Source organism: Rhodotorula graminis (genome assembly GCF_001329695.1).
Source record: "Rhodotorula graminis WP1 unplaced genomic scaffold RHOBAscaffold_1, whole genome shotgun sequence".
Classification (NCBI taxonomy): Eukaryota; Fungi; Basidiomycota; class Microbotryomycetes; order Sporidiobolales; family Sporidiobolaceae; genus Rhodotorula; species Rhodotorula graminis.
This window is the reverse complement of record NW_017264928.1, coordinates 2,227,632-2,244,813: the sequence shown is the minus strand read 5'-3', so window position 1 is coordinate 2,244,813 and position 17,182 is coordinate 2,227,632. Positions and strand designations below refer to the sequence as shown.

The 17,182-nt window shown below is 70.1% G+C and overlaps 3 protein-coding genes across 3 annotated transcripts; 1 reads left to right on the top strand and 2 right to left on the bottom strand.

Annotated features, from left to right (window-relative positions):
* Positions 1-155: 155 nt before the first annotated feature.
* On the bottom strand, positions 156-7,249 carry RHOBADRAFT_51104 (glycosyltransferase family 41 protein; the record flags this gene model as incomplete). Its single annotated transcript, XM_018415657.1, has 8 exons — positions 156-481; positions 587-946; positions 1,019-1,246; positions 1,340-1,572; positions 1,659-1,826; positions 1,893-3,252; positions 3,356-4,424; positions 4,491-7,249. The coding sequence occupies 8 exons, from the start codon at positions 7,247-7,249 to the stop codon at positions 326-328; spliced, it is 6,333 nt and encodes a 2,110-aa protein (XP_018274711.1). The 3' UTR covers positions 156-325.
* A 626-nt stretch (positions 7,250-7,875) lies between these two features.
* RHOBADRAFT_51103 (uncharacterized protein) lies at positions 7,876-11,576 on the top strand (the record flags this gene model as incomplete). Its single annotated transcript, XM_018415656.1, has 12 exons — positions 7,876-7,971; positions 8,047-8,062; positions 8,229-8,264; positions 8,376-8,473; positions 8,572-8,615; positions 8,684-8,875; positions 8,967-9,098; positions 9,185-9,303; positions 9,390-10,019; positions 10,099-10,151; positions 10,227-10,925; positions 11,011-11,576. 12 exons carry the CDS (start codon positions 7,876-7,878, stop codon positions 11,557-11,559), a joined length of 2,664 nt encoding a protein of 887 aa, XP_018274710.1. The 3' UTR covers positions 11,560-11,576.
* A 628-nt stretch (positions 11,577-12,204) lies between these two features.
* Positions 12,205-16,847, bottom strand: RHOBADRAFT_51102 (uncharacterized protein; the record flags this gene model as incomplete). Its single annotated transcript, XM_018415655.1, has 4 exons — positions 12,205-12,995; positions 13,060-16,029; positions 16,093-16,195; positions 16,341-16,847. 4 exons carry the CDS (start codon positions 16,845-16,847, stop codon positions 12,205-12,207), a joined length of 4,371 nt encoding a protein of 1,456 aa, XP_018274709.1.
* Between the last annotated feature and the right edge of the window lie 335 nt (positions 16,848-17,182).

The window sequence follows — 17,182 nt, the reverse complement described above, 5'->3', positions numbered from 1 at the left end:
AGCGAGCGAGAAAGCTGGCCGCTCTCTCTGGCTGTGCGACGACGGCGTCGCTGCGTCCGCTTTCGAGGCGCCGCTCGTCAAACCTCTCTCTCTCTCTCTCTCTTTCGCTCTCTCTGCGCTTCTCTGCTATGCGACCGGCTTGCGGGGAGAGATTCTGAAGAGGTACGGCATGCGGGTTGCGAGTGGGAGGAGGGAGCGACGACGGGAGGAAAGGGAGGGAGGGACCACGACCTCTTCGCCGGTCGAGCGAACGGGGCGTGAACTCGAACGCGCAGGATATCGATCTATGGACAAAGCGCGTACGGGAAGAGAGAGAGGGGGCAGGCTACTGGAAGTAGGGCGTGCGCGCCTCGACATTGTGCGAGTCGACGTCGTCGGCGACCCAGATGTTGGCGAGCGTCCGACCGACGCTCGACGCCCAGTGCGGGTCGTCCTCGAGCTCGGCGCCCGACACGTAGCGCTCCCAGGCTTCGACGATGCCCTGTGTGCGGCGAGAGAGAGAACGAGGTCAGGTCCCTTGCTCGAGTCGGCGGCGACGATGACGAGGAACGAGGGAGGGAGAGAGAAGAGGATGACGGGGACGCACCTTCTCGAGGTTGCGCGTCCACCTGCGCGTGTCAAAGAGCGGCGATTGCTCTCGCTCGAGGAACAGCCTCCTCCTCATGTCGGCCAACTCGCCCCTCGCCCTCCTCTGCTCGCCGCCCTCGATCGTGCCCGCAGCCGCACCCACGTGCGCCGGCACCATCTCGTAGCTCAACCCGGCCGCAAGGGACAGGGCGCGCTGCTCGTACGCCTCGGCACTGTCGACGATCATCTGCGAGCCGAGCCCGGTCGCGACGGCAATCGAGGCGGCGACGCGCGAGCACATCTTGTGCTCGTGTCGAGGGAACGTGAGGATGGGCGTGCCGGACCACAAGATGTCGGCGGCCGTCGTGTGGGCGTTGCACTGCAGGAGGGAGAGAGGGTCAGGCCGGGGCTCGACGAGGGAGGGAGGAGGAGAGGAGGGGCCCGTGCGCACCTCGGTGGTGTCGAGGAACAGGTCGGCGATGCGGCCCCTCATGACGTGCTCGTTCTTGTTGGCGACGTCGGTAAAGACGACGCGGTCGGCGACCTCCTGCCCGGCCCACCGCACGGCCGTCTCCTTGAGGTGCGCCTCGCCCGGCGCAGGGAAGCGCAGGAGCCACAGGATCGAGTTCGGGTGGCGAGACAGGATCGAGAGCCAGATGCGGAAGATGAACGGGTCAATCTGTGTCGGCGAGGAGGAAGAGGGGGAGGGAGGGAGAGAAAGTCAGGGACGAGGCCAACTTGAGAAGGTCGACCGAGAGGGACGGCGACGCACCTTGTACAGCTGGTTCCAGTTGGCAAAGATGATCGTGTCGTCGCGGATGAGCGGGAACATCTGCTTGCGCATGCGCCACCGCTTGTGCTCCTCGACCGCCCATGCCGCCTCGGGGCTGCCGGCCGGGAGCGACGACCGGAACGGCGCCTCGCCAGGGACGACGCCGGCGCTCTCGTCCTCGCGCCAGGCCTGCTTGTGGTCCGTGACGAAGTACGAGTGTGGAAGGTAGAGGACTGTGTGCAAGAGCGAAAGACCGGCACCGTCAGGTCGAGGTCAAGGTGACGGAGAGAGACGGGGAGGGACAGGCTCGTGGACGCACGCTTCTCGGTGTAGACGAACGACTCGTTGTCGCTCTCGGGATCAGGGTCGCCCTCGAACTCGGTCGGCGGAGCGACGTAGCTCGTGTCGGGCGCCTCGGAATCGTTAAAGCCTGCGACCCACCGCCACTGGTTGCCCGAGATGAGACGAGGCGGGCAAACAATCGGGTCTGTGAAGCTCGCCGACGTCAGGGATGTCGGAAGGAGAGGAAGAGAGAGAGAAAGAGGGGACGCACCGACGATGAAGTAGTCGCACCACCCGGCGGCAAGCGTCGACGCAAAGCCCATGTAGCTCGCCTGGACGGGCGCCGGCCTCGCGGCAAACACCTCGTTCCTCGCGCCCTTGGTGTAGCCCGACAGGTTGACGAGGACGTGGATCTCGTCCTGCACGATACGGCGCACGATCTGCTCGGTCGGCAACCTCGACACGTCGACAAAGTGCTGCGACTCGGCCTCAATCTTGAGGCGGTACGGCGACTTGTCGCTCGGCGACGTCGCGTACACGTACACGTTGAACCGCGACAGGTCGTGGTACCCGAACACGCTCTGCATGAGGTGCGACAGCGGGTGGTTGCCGAGGTCGGACGAGACGTAGCCGATGTTGATTTTGCCCGCGACAGGAGGACGAGGCGGCGGGTAGACGATGGGCGGCATCCAGGGCTGGTTGAGCGTCGCGTGCGAGATGCGCAGGCCGGTGCGGTGCGAGATGAGGCGTGTCTCGCGCGCCGTGACGGGAAGGGTGAAGCAGTGGAAGGGGAGGACGGTCGGGACCGGCATCGGCGGGAGCGAGGGCGGAAGAGGCGGTCGACGGTACTTGTCGACGTCGGCCTGCGACGGGGCGATGCGCGGCGGCGGCGAGCTGTCGACGGGGAGGTACGGGGTGCGGCCGTACGTGTCGAGGTACCACCGACGCTGGATGCGGCGCATGAGGCGCTCGACGAGCCGCACGAGGTACCCACCCTCGTTGATGTTGTGCGCCGACCGGTCGTAGTCGCCGAGGAGGAACTGGAAGCGGGCGACCCACGGCTTCATCGCCGCCTCGCCCGCCTCGGCCGGCGACACGCCCCACAGGGCCCGGCTGACGAGCGTGAGGAGCTCGTTGATGCCGCCGTACGACCTCAGGGCGCCGACGCCGTACGCCGAGCCCTCGACGAGCTGCTTGCGCACGAGGTCCGAGATGTCGCGCATGTAGCCGTCTCGGACGGTTGCGCCGTCGGGCGTCTTGGCGGCGAAGCGCAGCCGGCCCTCGCCATCGACGAGCCACTCCTCGCCGACGCCGCCGCGACCTTGCCAGTTGCACACGCCGCCGAGCGCGTTGACGAGCCCGCACACGGCCTCGGGGAACTTGGGGTTGAGCTCGACGGCGCGGCGGTAGTACGGGATGGAGCCCTCGACGTCGCCCGTGTCCTTGACGGCGTTGGCGAGGTTGGCGAGCGCGACGTCGAACGACGGGTTGCACTCGACGGCGCGGCGGTACATGCCGACGGCTTGCGGGAGCTGGCCGAGGTCCTTGAGCAGCGAGCCGAGGTTGGTGTACAGGTGCGGGTGCCGAGGGTCGAGCTTGAGGCCCGTCTCGTAGTAGCGCAGGGCGAGTTGCTGAACGAGAGGGATAGGCGAGGGAAAGAAGGAGGAAACGAGGTCAGTGACGTGTTCGGAGGAAGAGAGGCTCGAGCGCCGAGGGAGGATGAGCGGGACGCACCTGGCCCGTGAGCACGGTTTGCGGCCTCGTCGGGTCCTGCGAGCCGATGACCGTCGTCGCGTTGAGCGTCGACAGGAGGATGCCGAGGTTGTTGCACGTCGACGGGCTCGGGTACAGCGCGAGCGCGACGTAGTACAGCGGGAGGAGGAGGCTCTGGCTCGCCGGCACGCCGCCGAGCGTGAGCTTGACTGCGCCCGCCGTCGGCGCGAGCGAGTCCTGGAGGATCTTGGCGAGCGTGAGGAGCATCGTCGACGTCGTCTGGTTGGTCGACTGGACGATGCCCTTGCGCGACGGGTCGTCGGCGGCAACGTGGTTCGAGGCGACGGCCGGGTCGAACATGGCGGGAAGAGTCGACCGCGTCTCGGAGAAGAGCATGCCGGGGAGCTGGTTGAGGAAAGTCGGCTCGAGGAGGACGGTCGGGAGGACGCCGCCGCCCATGTGCAACAGCCGCCGCACGTACGCGTCGCCGCCGTCGCGCACGGTGCGCACGAGGCGCTCGAACGGGACGCCGCCCTGCTCGTCGGCGACGCCGAGCTCGCGCGCGACCTGCGGCACGAGCGTGGCGCTCTCGGCGAACGCGGCGAGGATGCGCCCGATGACGACGGCGGCGACGACGAGGTCGCGCACGGTGCAGCCCGCGACGGGCCAGTGCAGGCCCGTCGAGACGTGCCGCCTCGCCCACTCGGGCAGCGAGAGCGCGATCTCGATCGCCTTCTCGTACTCGTCCTGCGCGCCGGGCGCGTCGGCGAGCGCGAGGCGCAAGTTGCCCTTGGCGTACAGGAGGTTCTGCAGGCGGTGGACGTGGTTGAACGGGATGGCGGCGGGAAGCGTGCGCGGGCGCGGGATGTGGGCGAGCGGGCGGAGGAACGCCTCTTGCGTCGGCGGGATGGCCGGGTTGGCGGCCGACGCCGGCTGGGCAAAGATCTGCGACTCGACGTAGTCGCACAGGGCGAGCGCCTCCTTGTACCGGGCGGCGGTCGGCGGAGCGGCTTGACCCGGCGCGGCGGACTGCACGGTCGAGCTCGGGTTGCAGAGGACGCCCAGGAGGTTCTCGGTCGCGTCCCAGTACCTGCAGGGCGGCACAAAGAGTCATTTGAGGTGCAGACGAGTGGGGAGACGGGAAAGAGGGACGCACGTCGGGCGAAGTTTGATCGCTTTCCACCACCACGCCTCGGCCTCCTGCCACTTGCCCATGGCGCGCAGGGTCGTCCCGATGTTGCTCATCGCCTCGACGTAGCTCGGGTCGAACTCGAGGAGGCGCTTGTTGTAGTACAGGCTGCTCTCGAGCTCGCCGCGCGTGTAGTAGACGCAGCTGATGAGGAGGAGGGTCGGCAGGTGGTCCGGGTGGACGGCCTCGAGCGTGTGGAGGAGCGGAAGGAGGTTGGGCGACTGCGGCTCGGTCGAGTAGGTCTGGTGCGCGAACGACAGGAGGTAGTCGCGCTTCTCGGGCGTCGCGAGGGCGGCGAGGTCGGGGAGGTCGTGGACGGTGGCGGGTACGGCGCCGTGCGGGTGCTCGGGCGCCTGCGCCTGGGAAGGCGGGGGAACAGGGACGCCGCTCGCTTGCTGAGCATGGGCGGCGGCGTGTGCGGCGTGTGCGGCGTGCGGCTGCTGCGCCGGCGGGAGCGACGAGAGCTCGGCGAGGGACGCGCTCGGGACCGACGGCAGTGCCGGGCGCTGCTGCTGGTGGTGAAAGTCGGCCGGGATCGAGCTGTGCGGCCCGGCCGCCGTCGACGGGGTGGGGACCCGCCCGACGTCCTCCACCGCCATGGGCTCGGACCCTCCCATGCTCGCGCTCGTGCCCGTCGTCGAGCTGCGCCGCATGCCCGGTGCGCCCGCCGCTGCCGACGTCGTCGGGCCGACGAGCCCGACCGCTGCCGCACTCGCCGTCGCCGCCGCGAGGCTGACGCCGAGCTTCTCGGCCGCGACGACGCTGCCCCTCCTCGAGCCCTTCTGCTCCTCGACGAGGCCCTCGACCTCCTCGACGACCCTCCTCGGGTCGACGCCCATGCCGACGAGCTTCTCGCCGGCGTGCCGCGCGAGCTCCTTGGCGGCGAGCACCTGCGCCGCGACGGCCGCGGCCGCGCTCGCGCGCACGTGCATCGCCTCGGCCTGCGAGCGCGCACCCGTGAGCGACGTAAGGCTCGTGAGCGTCGGTGCGCGCGACGAGCTCAGGCCCGGGCTGCCGAGCGCCGCACCAGCCGCCGCCGCCGGGACGCCGCCCGCAGCGCTCGACGACGGAAGCCAGGGCCGGGTGGGCGTCGACGGCGTCGTCGAGTCGGTCTTCTCGTCCGTGAGGCGCTTGAGCGCGTCGCGGTGCAGCTGGGCAAAGTAGCCGCTCGCGAGCGCGTCGAGCTGCTTCTTGTACAGGTCGGCGTACGCGCCGAGCTCGGCCGCCTCGGCGACGCTCGTGCTCGCGCCCATGCCCGCGCCCGCACCCGCCGCACCTCCTGCGCCCGCGCTCGTCGACGCTGCCGTACCGGCCTCGCCGGCCGCCGTCGTCGCCGCCTGGGCCTGTGCGGCGAGCACGACGGCGGCGCTCTTGGCCTCGACGACGCGCTGGTCGACCTGCTTGCTCTGCTCGCTGAGGGCCCAGCCCTTGAGCTGCTGCGCGAGGTGGGCCACCTCGCGGTCGTTGAACGAGCGCGAGGTCGGGAGGCCCGGGCGCGACGCCGACGGCGCCGACGAGACGTGCTCCTGAGCGGCGTGGACGCTCCACTGCTCGACGCTCGCAAAGACGGGCTCGAACGCGGCCGACGTGGACGAGGTCGGGTCGGTGGACGGGGTCGACGAGAGGCGGAGGAGGACGTCGCCGAGGTTGGGGATGCCCGGGATGGGGGCGAGGAGGCCAGGCGTGAGAGGGGGAGGGGCAAAGACCTGGCCGAGGAGGACGGGGATAGAGGGGTGGCCTTGGCCGTCCGAGTCGTCGTAGGCGGACGAGGACGAGAGGGGGAGCGAGAGCGGGAGGGAAAAGGTCGGCAGGGTGGACGAGGCGGACGTGCTCGCCGTCGCGCTCGCTGTCGCAGTCGTGCTCGACGACGTCGATGCACCGGCGGGTCCCGACGCCACCGACGCTGCCGACGCGCCGCCGAGCGTCGTCGCCGCGAGGCCCTCGCGCGCGATCGTGTTGACGAGCGTCGTCGGGCTCGGCGGCGGGATGGCCATCGAGCTGAGGTAGCCCTTGACGCCCTTGGCCTCGGCGATGGCGCTCTGCTCCTGTAGCGTGCCCGTGCGCGCGAGCTGGAGGAGGAGCGGCGGCGGGAGCGACAGGATGGACGACACCTGGGACGGCGTCTGGAACGTCTGGTCGGCGGTCGGGGCTGAAGGAGGGAGGACGGGGAAGGACGGGAGCGACAGGGCACTGAGGGCGGGCGACGGGCTCTTGCCCCTCGTCGCAGTCGTCGCGGCCGGCACGGGCGAGAGGTGTCGCTGCTCGGCGCCGCCGGTCCCGCCATTCTGCTCCTGCCACTGCTGCGGATGACGCTCGGGCACGCTTCCGGCGAGCGTGCCCGCCGACGCAGGAGGGGCGTCTCGCACGGCGCGAGAGGCGGCGCTCGGCGACGACCTCGACGTACTCGCGACGGGGTCGAGGGACGGCGTCGCGCTGCTCCTGCGACGCTTGGACGACGGCGGTCCGCCGCCGTCGCGGTCGGGCGAGGCTTGGGCTGGTAGAGGTGCGCCGATGGCGGTCGAGGGAGGCCCGGCCGAGAGGTCGTCGACGTCAAGCTGGCCGAGTTGGCGAACGAGGTTGGGCGTCTTGGCGGATGCGGCGGCGACGGTGGGTGCGGTGGCAGAGCTCGGGGCGGGAGCGGCGGCGTCGAGCTGGGCCTGGTGGATGGGCTCTGGCGGAGGAGCGTTGGAGCCGCTCGGTGCTGAATGAGGAGGAGGGTCGCTCATGGCTGGCCTCGCGTGTTGCGCCTGGTTCTGCGGTGGCGAGCTGGATCTAGTCTGTGCGACGGTTCAAGCGAGTCAGGTTGGGCGGCAGAGGGCGAGACGGGACGAGACGCACAGCTGGTCTGGGCGCGCTGGTTCGAGACGAGGGAGGACCGCTGATGGAGCTCTTGGCGGGGCGCGCTCTGGCGGGTAGAGCTCGCTCGATCGTGTGTGGCTGCGCTCGAGGCGTCGCTGTGCGCTCTCGAGGCGAGGCGAGGTGTGGGAGAGCGAGACGAGGTGTCGTCTGCGGGGTGAAGCGTCATGTCGCAACTTGCGACTCTCTCTTGTGTGTGCGGCCAGCTTGCATGCGGGTCCATGGCTCTCCAACGAAGTTCAACCATCCGAACGAGCTGCTCGGAGCCGAGCGAGGGCGGCGAGAGCGGTGAGACGAGGAGCGGCCACCTCGCTCGACCGCATCTCACTCGGGTGTCTGTGCAGGTGGCTTAGGCGGCGTCTGATGCAGTCAAAGAAGATCCCAGAGCTCACACAGAGAGCTACGAGGTTGTTGTCGAGTGCCGCCCGCTGGATCGCCTCGACCCCGGGCCTTCCCCTCTGCGAGGCTTCTGGCTCGTCCCTCACTCGCTACCACGATGCCAGCCCACAAGGAAGGGCACCGAGCACCGCTGCCGACCCCTGGCCACCCGCCACAGCCCTCGTCGTCGTCCAAGAAGCCCACGGTCGTCGGAGTGCGTCCTCTGTCTCCCCCCCATCCTCGGCCGCTCCCTTGGCCCTCGCTGACCACGGTCCGTGGCCCTGCGCAGGAGTACGAGATCCTCTGTCAGTCCGCCGCCCCTCTCTGAGCGCCCACTCGACCCGCCGAGCCGTCAGGGCGTGGCTCTCCCTCGCCCCTCCGCCCGAGGCTTCCCCCCACCCTCGTTCCCGCCGCGTCGTCTTGCCCGCGCCAGCACGTACTGACGCTTACCTGCCCCGCACCACCCTGCAGCTACCCTCGGCACCGGCTCGTTTGGCAAGGTCAAGCGTGCGTCCCCTCTCTCCCTCCCTCCCCTCCTCCGCCCTTGCCGTCTTAACCCCGGCAGCTCCTCGTCTCCCCCCACCGACACTGACCCCCCCCTTGCGTCCTCGCCTGCAGTCGCACGACACGTCAAGACGGGCCTCAAGGTCGCCCTCAAGTTCATCAGCAAGCGCAAGATCTCGACCGCCGAGATGTCCAACCGAGTTCATCGCGAGGTCAGTTGACGGCGCACTCTCTACCGGGCGCCGCGCAGAAAGATGCATGCGCTCTGTAGTAGATGCAACTCGACTGACACTCTGCCACCCTGCCGCAGATCCAGTACCTCTCGCTCCTGCGGCATCCCCACATCATCAAGCTGTGCGTCCCGCCGTCTCTCGCCGCCTTGTTGCGCACGCGAGCTGACCCTGTTCCGCATCCCCCTGCAGCTACGACGTCATCTCGACCCCGTCCGACATCGTCATGGTCATCGAGTACCTCTCGGGCGAGCTGTTCGACTATATCGTGCGGCGAGGCAAGATGCCCGAGGACGAGGCGCGCCGCTTCTTCCAGCAGATCATGAGCGCCCTCGACTACTGCCACTCGCACAACATTGTGCACCGCGACCTCAAGCCTGAAAAGTGCGTCCGCCACGGGCGTTTTACCCCTTCCTCTCCCTCCTTGTGAGCGAAAAGAGCCGGACTGACTTGCCTTCGTCGTCCTCGCGCACAGCCTGCTCCTTGACGAGAACCTGAACGTCAAGATCGCCGACTTTGGCCTGTCCAACATCATGCGCGACGGCGACTTTCTCAAGACGTCGTGCGGTTCGCCCAACTATGCCGCGCCCGAGGTCATCAGCGGCAAGTGAGTCCTGCCGCCCGCCGCACTTTCAGCACTCGTTTCCGCCAGCTCGGAAGCGTGTACTGATCGGCTTTGGCTTTGCCTTACAGACTCTACGCCGGCCCCGAGATCGACATCTGGTCGTGCGGCGTGATCCTGTACGTCATGCTGTGCGGCCGCCTGCCGTTCGACGACGACCACATCCCGCTCCTGTTCAAGAAGATCAACGGTGCGTCCCTCTCGCTCTCTCCTTTCGTCCCGTCGTCGGCGCCAGGCGAGCCGGACCTGACTCGAACCTCGTTCCTTCGCGCGCAGGCGGCATCTTCTCGCTCCCACCCTTCCTGTCGGCCGAGGCGCGGTCGCTCCTGTCGCGCATGCTCACAGTCGACTCGAACAAGCGCATCAAGCTGCACGAGCTGCGCCAGCTGCCCTGGTTCCAGAAGGACCTCCCGTCGTACCTGTTCCCGCCCCTGTCGGCGCCGTACGAGGGGCAGGACGAGAAGCATTCGTACGAGCACGTCGAGCACCCGCGCTCGGTCGATGGCAGCGAGCCAAAGACGCCGACGGGCAACGAGCCGGGCGCCATGGGCCCGCTCACGCCGAGCACGCTCGCCGGCGGCCAGAGCGACGGCACGCGCACGCCCGTCGCCGAGAAGGACCCGATCGCGGCATTCGCGTCGGCGAGCGTCGGACGAGGCGCTGCGCTCGCGCTGAGCGGCATGGGCCTCGTTGGCGGCGGCGGCGCAGGTGCGGCGCAGGACGGTCGGCGCCGCGAGTGGGTCGACGGCCTCGGCGTCGTCGACCAGGAGATCGTCGACGACCTGTGCAGCAAGATTGCCGACCTCAAGAGCGACGACGTGTGGAGCAAGCTCAAGGAGGGCGGCGACCGCGAGCTTCGGATCGCGTACCAGCTGTGCCGCGACAACAAGCGCATGGTCGAGGGCTGTGCGTCCCTCCTTTCTCTCTTCTTCCTCCTCCTCGCGCGCAGCTCGACTGACGTTGCGCCTCTTTCCTTGAACTGCAGCGCACTGGGAGGACGCCGAGGCGATCCAGAGCTTCTACGCGCCGCCGGGCGACGTGCGTCCCCTCTCTCTCCTCCTCCTCCCTCTCCCGAAACCTGTAACCGACTCTCTCGCTCGCGCACTCTCGCAGCCCCGCAACCGCAAGCCGACGATGCGCAAGAAGCCCGCCGCCGACTCGGACCCGTCCACGCCGACCATCGACTCTCGCGCACCGCCCTCGGCGCCGACCACGATCCGCGTCCTCGAGACGTCGCTCCGGCGCCCGCTCGACGACGATCCCGAGCTCGCTGCGGCCCTGAGCGCCCCGAGCCGGCCCCTCCTGCACCGGTTCAACTCGCCGCTGCGCAGCGGCGCGCAGCCGCTCACGCCGACGACGAGCCTGACGCCCGCAGCCGGCGCGGCGGGCGACGCCGCTCAGCAGCAGCAGCAGCAGCAACAGGGCCAGGGCGGGACCAACATGGCCGTCACGTCGGCGTCGGTGCCGCAGGTGTCGGTGCAGCAGCACAGCTCGACGACGTCGACGACCAAGCGGCTGCGCCAGCGGTGGCACTTTGGGATACGGTCGCGCAGCGAGCCGATGGAGGTCATGCTCGAGATCTACCGCACGCTCAAGGCGCTCAAGATGGAGTGGCGCGTGCGGCGCGAGGCGGGAGAAGGCGACGAGGGCGCGGGCGGTCCGTGCGGCGAGGGCAAGAAGGACGAGGGCTCGAGCAGGGCCGAGGAGAAGGAGAGCGAGAAGAGGCGCAGGCGGAGGGAGGAGGAGGAGCGCATCAAGAAGGCGCACGAGCTCTACTTTGTCGAGACGAGGTGCCGCATGGACGACGTCATGGTGCGTCCCCTCATCTCTCTTTCTCCCTCCTCACCGAGTTCCCGAGCCTCGACTGACTTTCTGGCCCTTCACCCTCCTCTTGCAGGTGCGCATGGACCTGCAGCTGTACCGCATCGACGACCAGAACTACCTGGTGGACTTCCGCAACCTCGGGTACCGCCCTCTGCGGCCCTCGTCCGGCGCGATCGGCTCCCTGTCCAACCTGTCGGCTCCGCCGCGCTCGAGCGACGTGTCGCCAACCGGGTCCAACATCGTCTCGCCGACCGGGTCGACCATGACGTCGCCCTACCTCGGCACGGCCGAGCTCCCGTCGCTCACTGGCGCCGCATCGGCTTCGGCCCTGCCCGGTACCCCGGCCCTCTCGTCGTCGGTCCCGCACAGCAACACGGCCGACGAGCTGCGCGCGCGCAAGCCTGAGCTCCTCGGCTCGCGCGTCGCGTCGTCGAGCGGCGCAGGGGGTGCGAGCGCCCCGGCGCAGGGCAAGCGCCGTACGGCGGCCGAGGTGTCGAGCCCGTACCTGTTCCTCGAGTGCGCCGTGAGGCTCATCGTCGAGCTGGCGAGCCCGGCGGCGAGCTCCGCGCAGGCGGCGGCGCCTCCTCCTGCGGCCGAAGGCGCTCCCCCAGCCGCGGCGTGACCCGACGAGCTCTCCCTCCCAGCCACCCCTCCGTCTTGTCGAGACTCTCCTTGCACAGTTCCTCCTCCTCACCTTGTACAACCCCACGTCCTGCGCACTCGCCGCTGTTGTCAGTGCCTCGTCCTCTCTCCCTCCCCCGGCCTCTTCTTCCTCTGGTCTTCGCGCAAGCTCTCTCACTCCTCTATCATCTTTGCTGAGTAGAAGCGTGCAACCTCGTCGCAACAATCTCTCGAGAGATGCACCGAGAAGACGAGGCAGAGAGAGAGGCAAGGACTGAGTTGCGAGGTGCGAGAGGGGGTGCGAGCGGGCACAACAGGGCAACGGCAGACGGCGCACGACGAGGGGTACAACGAGATCTAGGAGGGTCTAGAGATGCGGGGGTGCAGGTTGCGAGTGCGGGTTCGGCGAGTCATGCGGCTGCGGGTGCGAGTGCGGGTGCGACGAGGGGGAGGAAGGGAAGAAAGTCGACCTCGTCGCTAAAGAGGAAGACGGCGAAATGTACGAGACGGTGGCCAATCGACCGAAAGCGAGGCTGTGACGGACGGCGAGAGGCAGGGTCAGGCTTTGGACCCGGTGAAAGAGGAAGAGAGAGAGAGAGAGAGAGAGAGAGAGAGAGAGAGAGAGAGAGAGAGGGTGCGTACCGGCTCAGAAAGCTCGTCCGGCGCGTTGCTCGTGCGCCGTGCGCTCGGCTGCGAGCCGCTCGCGCCGCGTACGCCACAGCTCGAGGGCGCGCATCGTCTTCGGGTGACGGCGCTGGAGGTCCTGCCTCGCCTCGGCAGCCTCCTGCGGCGAGAGGGTGCTCACCTCGCCGCGCTCGGTCCCCGGCTCGGCCTCGCCCTCGGCCGTCGACGCCGACGAGGTCGAGCTCGAGGCGGGAGCTGGAGTGACGATCGAGGGCGAGAGAGGAGCCCTGTCGGCCCTGGCGAGGCGGCGCTCGTACTTGCGCTCGATGCGCAGGGTGCCCTTGGCCGACAGGAGGTCGAGCGCCGCCTCGAGCTCGCCGAGCGTGCGCCCGAACGGGTGCCACAGCGCCGCGCTCTGCTTCTTGTGCGCGTCGGCGAGCGCGCTGCCGAGCTTGGCGCCGAGCGTCCCGTCACGGGCGGTCGGGCTCGTCGTGAGGCTCTGGAGGTGCTCGACGAGCTGCGCCTGCGTCTGCGGCCGGCGCGACTCGCGCGCCTTGATGCGGCCCATCCACAAGCGTGCGGGCGAGCGGCCGACGGCGTCGGCGCGGCGCAAGCCGCCGAGCTCGCGCTCAAAGTCGGCGACCTGGATGTCCTCGGGCGCGTCCGAGCCGGCGTCGCCGGTGCGCGCGAGGCCCTTGAGCGGCGTCGGCTCGCACAGGACGTGCTCGGTGATCCACAGGGCGCGCTCGAGCTGCATGTCGTGGATGAAGTAGAGCGCGAGCGCGTTCCAGTTGGACGCGTCGAAGCGAACCCCTCGCGGGCGAGGCGGCGCCAGGTCGGCTCGACGAGCATGTGCAGGCCGGCTCGGCTCGCCGACTCGACGAGGATGTGAACGGGAGGCACAAGCGACGCCGCCTGCGCCGGATCGACCCCGCCGCTCTCGGCCGGTGGCCGCTGCTTGACGCGGCGGCGGGATCGACGGCGCGAAGGCGGACAAAGCGCCGTGCGACCGAGTCGTACAAGGTGGTCCACACGAGGTTGACGTTGCGGGCTGCGGCCTCGGCCTGGAGCGGCCCGAGCGGCTGGTCGCGCTGCCAAAAGGCCGTCATGAGGGTCGTGTACAGGGCGATGGGCGGGTCGGCGTCCGGGTCGAGCTCGTCGCTGCGGTCGAGGATCTCCTCGAACAGCTGGAGCGCGTCCGAGGCCTCGCCCGTGCGGGCGAGCGTGCGCAGGAGCGGCCCAAAGACGGCGAGCGCCTCCCTGCCCGCCGCGAGGGGCCGGTCGACGCGGACGGCCTGGCGCGTGCGACGCCGCTCGAGCGCCTCGGAGCGCTGCTTGCGGACGACCGACGGCGCGTCGCTGTCGACGGTCGCGTCCTCGAGGAACGAGCGCGCCTGGGTCGTCGCGAGCTCGATCGCCTTCTTGAGGCGGGTCCCGCTCAAGTCGTCCTCGTACCGCATGAGGCGCGCGCCGACGATGATGGCGACCGTGACGGACGACGGGTGGAAGCCGCGAGCGCGCATCTCGGCGAGGCAGGCGCGCGCCTTGGGCCCGTCGCCGCGCCGAGCGTACCCGGCGATGAGCGACGAGAAGATGGCCACGTCGGGCTTGATGGCGCCGCGCGACGCAAAGCCGTGCACGTGGTCGCCGCTGTCGATGAAGCGGTACAGGTCCTCGGCGGCGCCCATCATGCTCGAGGCGCACAGGGCCTGCATGACGAGCGTGTAGGTCGCCATGTCGGGGCGGACGCCGTTCATGACGAGGTGGGTGAACAGGTCGAGGACCTTCTGCGCCGAGGTGCCCGTGACGAGACACGCTTTGAGCATGACGTTGGCGACGGGCGTGTCGGGGCGCAGGCTCGGGTCCGGGTTGGTCTCGAGGTACCGGTACACGGTGAACGCGGCCGACCACATGCCGGCCTCGACGTACGCGTTCATGAGCGTCGTCCACGTCTGCCGGGTCGGCGCGACGCCGGCCGCCTTCATGCTGGAGACGGCCGCCGCCGCCGCGCTCGGGTCGTGGGCGACGGCGTGCGCGAGCACGAGCGCGTTCCAGCTCGTCGCATCGGGCTTGAGCGTCTCGAACGCGCCGCCGGCGAGCTGCCCGAACAGGTCGTACGCCTGCTTGGCGTGGCCGCGCCGCGCATAGCCGTGCAGGATCGAGTTGACGGCCGACAGCGGCGCGCTCAGGCCGGCGCCGACGAGGTCCTGCAGCGCCCGGATGCCGCCCTCGACGTCGTTGACGCGCACGTGCGCGACGATGAGCTGGGCCCACAGCCGGGCCCGGTCGCCGTCGCTCGCACGCGACACGTCGGCCGAGGCGAACGCGGCGCGGACCTCTTCGAGCTCCTGCCGGACGAGCTGGACGCGCAGGCGTCGCGCGCTCGGCTCGAGCGACGTCGACGGCTTGATGCCGAGGCGCGCGAGGCGGCCGAGGAGGCGCTCGAGAGTCGAGCTGCGCCCTTGGTCCGACGCGAGCTTGGCGAGCGTGCGGTACGCCGAGGCGACGAGCTCGAGCTTGGCGGCGGCGGACTCGCCGGGGCCATCGTCGAGCGAGGCGCTCTCGGTCGCGCTCGTCGTGTCGGCGTCGACCTGCAGGGCGCCGGCGACGCGCTCGAGCTGCGTGGCGAGCGGCGCGGCGTCGTCGTACAGGCGCTCGCGCGTGAGCCCGAGGACGAGCGCGCTGAGCGTGCGCAGCGTCTCGGCGTCGTCGACTGCAACGGCGTCGGCTCGGGCTTGCTCGAGTGCGCGGTAGACGTCGAGGGCCGCGATCGGGTGGCCCGTCTTGGCGAGGAACCGCACGAGGTGCGCGGCCGCGCGCTCGGCTTGGACGGCGAGCGGCTCGCCCTCGACGACCATGCGGTCGACGAACCACGACGCGGGCGACGGCTCGAGGGCGGCGAGGAGCGAGCCGTACGACCGGCGCAGGACGTCATTGAGGCCGTCCTGGGCGCGGGTCGACGAGCTCGAGCCGTCGACGTGCGCGTCGAAGAGGGCGTCGAGCGGCGGGACGGCGTAAGACGTGACGAGCCGCAAGGCCTGCTCGGCGGCGTACGACGAGAGCGACGCCGGCGTGCGCCACAGCTGGAGGAGGAGCGCGAACGCCGTGCGCTGGTTCTCGAGCCGCATCGCCACGTCCCTCGCCCTGTTGCGCCTCTCGCCCGAGCTCGCCTCGCCGTCTGCGACGGCCGCGCCGCCCGCCACCGCGTCGAACGGCGGCGGCCGAAAGAGCGTCTCGAGCGCCTCGGCGAGCTCGCGCGCCTCGACCGTGCCGTCGCCGTCGCCGTCGCCGAGGAGGGCGTGCCCGACAGCGCCCAGCGCATCGGCGAGCGTAAAGGCGTCGAGGAGGAGGAGCGCGGCGCTCTGCCGCAGGCTCGAGTACGGCGACGTGCCGAGCGACGCGAACGCCGTCAGGCTGTGGCGCGAGCGGCGCAAGAGGTCGAGCATGGCGCCCGAGGCGCGGTGGCGCAGGGCGGTGCGGCGTGCGTCGGCCGGCGCGGATCGAGGCGCGAGCGGGTCGGGTGACGGGAAGGGCTGGACGGCCCGTGCGACCGTCGACAGGGCGCGCACGAGGTCGAGCTGCTCCCTCGTCGACAGGGCATGGTAGAAGTCGCCGTCCTGGGCGGCGGCGGTGAGCGCGTCGAGCGCTGCGCGCGCCTGGGCGACGGTGAGGGTGTGTGGCGAGGAAGGAGGGGTGCGCGGCGAGGTCGACTTGCGGCGGGTGCGGGAGGAAGGGCGAGCGCGGATGATGCCGGTGCCGCGCACGTGTGGGAGGGTAGGCGGGGCGTGTTGGGCGAGGAGGGAACGCAGGCGGGAGGAAGGCGTAACGGGCGGGCTGGGCGATGTCGCTGCAGGACGTGGAACAAGGTCAGTGCATCGCCCGGGCACCCGTGACAGGAGCAGAGACGTACTTGTCGTCGGGTCCTCCTTGCCGGCAAGTCCTCCCGACCCGCTCCTGCCCTCGCTCGAGCCCCGTGCTTGGCGCGGTTCCCGCTCGACCTCCTTGCCCTTGCCCTCGCGCGGAACCGCCACCAGCTCCTCGTCCTCCACCCGGTTCAGCAGCACCGACGGCCCCTCGTCCGCCCTCGAGCGCCTCACCGCGCTCGTCGACTTGCCCCTGCACCGCAAGCAGCTCTGGCGCACCCTGCCGCACACGCACGCGGCGGGCAGCGGGATCGCGCTCCTGCGCAAAGGTGCGCCGGGCGTGCCCGTCGCCGCCGAGACCGAGGTCGACAGTGGGCGCCACGAGCGCACGTCGAACGCGTGCGGCTGAGGCGAGGGCGGCGGCGGCGGCGGGGCGCGCGAACGAGTGGCGGTGATGGGGCGGCGCAGGACGGTGCGACTCGGCGCGGGAGGTGCCGGGCGCAGCGGTTGGCGCTCGAGATGGTGGGGGCGCGCTTGATGACAAGACTGGCGGGAGGGCGCGCGAGAAGAAGCCAAAGCCCGGTGCGAGGAAGTCGAGGACGGGCGGAACGGCGGCGCCCGACAGGGTCGCGGTCGAGGTGGTTGCCGCGGTCGAGTAAGGTGCTGACGACGACGGGCTTGATGGCGGTGCTGTCGGAGCTGCTGCTGGCCTGGGTGGAGGTCGGCAGGTGCAAGGCGCGGCGGCGCTCGAGGCGACGGCGGATGAAGCTCGTCGCAGCGCTGCTGGGGCAGGGCGAGGCATGTCGCTGCGGTCGAACGAGGAACTGCGCACAGGTTCGAGGTGAGCATGCGGCGCCTGGAGCTGTCGATCGTCGGAGAAGGGACGCACCTCTGTCTCCACCTCGAGGTGACGGCACGCGGACGACCACGAGCTGCGGGGCTTGCGCGAGCGGCTCAGGCGAGAGCTGTCCAAGTGCGATGAGCTGTCGGCTAGCCTGGTGCGACCTTGAGCGGCGCGGTCGAGGTGGGAAGGGTCGAGAGGGGAAAGGGTTTCCTCGAGCGACGAGATGGAGCGAACCCGGGCTCGTCGCTCATCGTCCACTGCGCCAAGCAGGCCTGTACGAGTGCTTGCTGTAC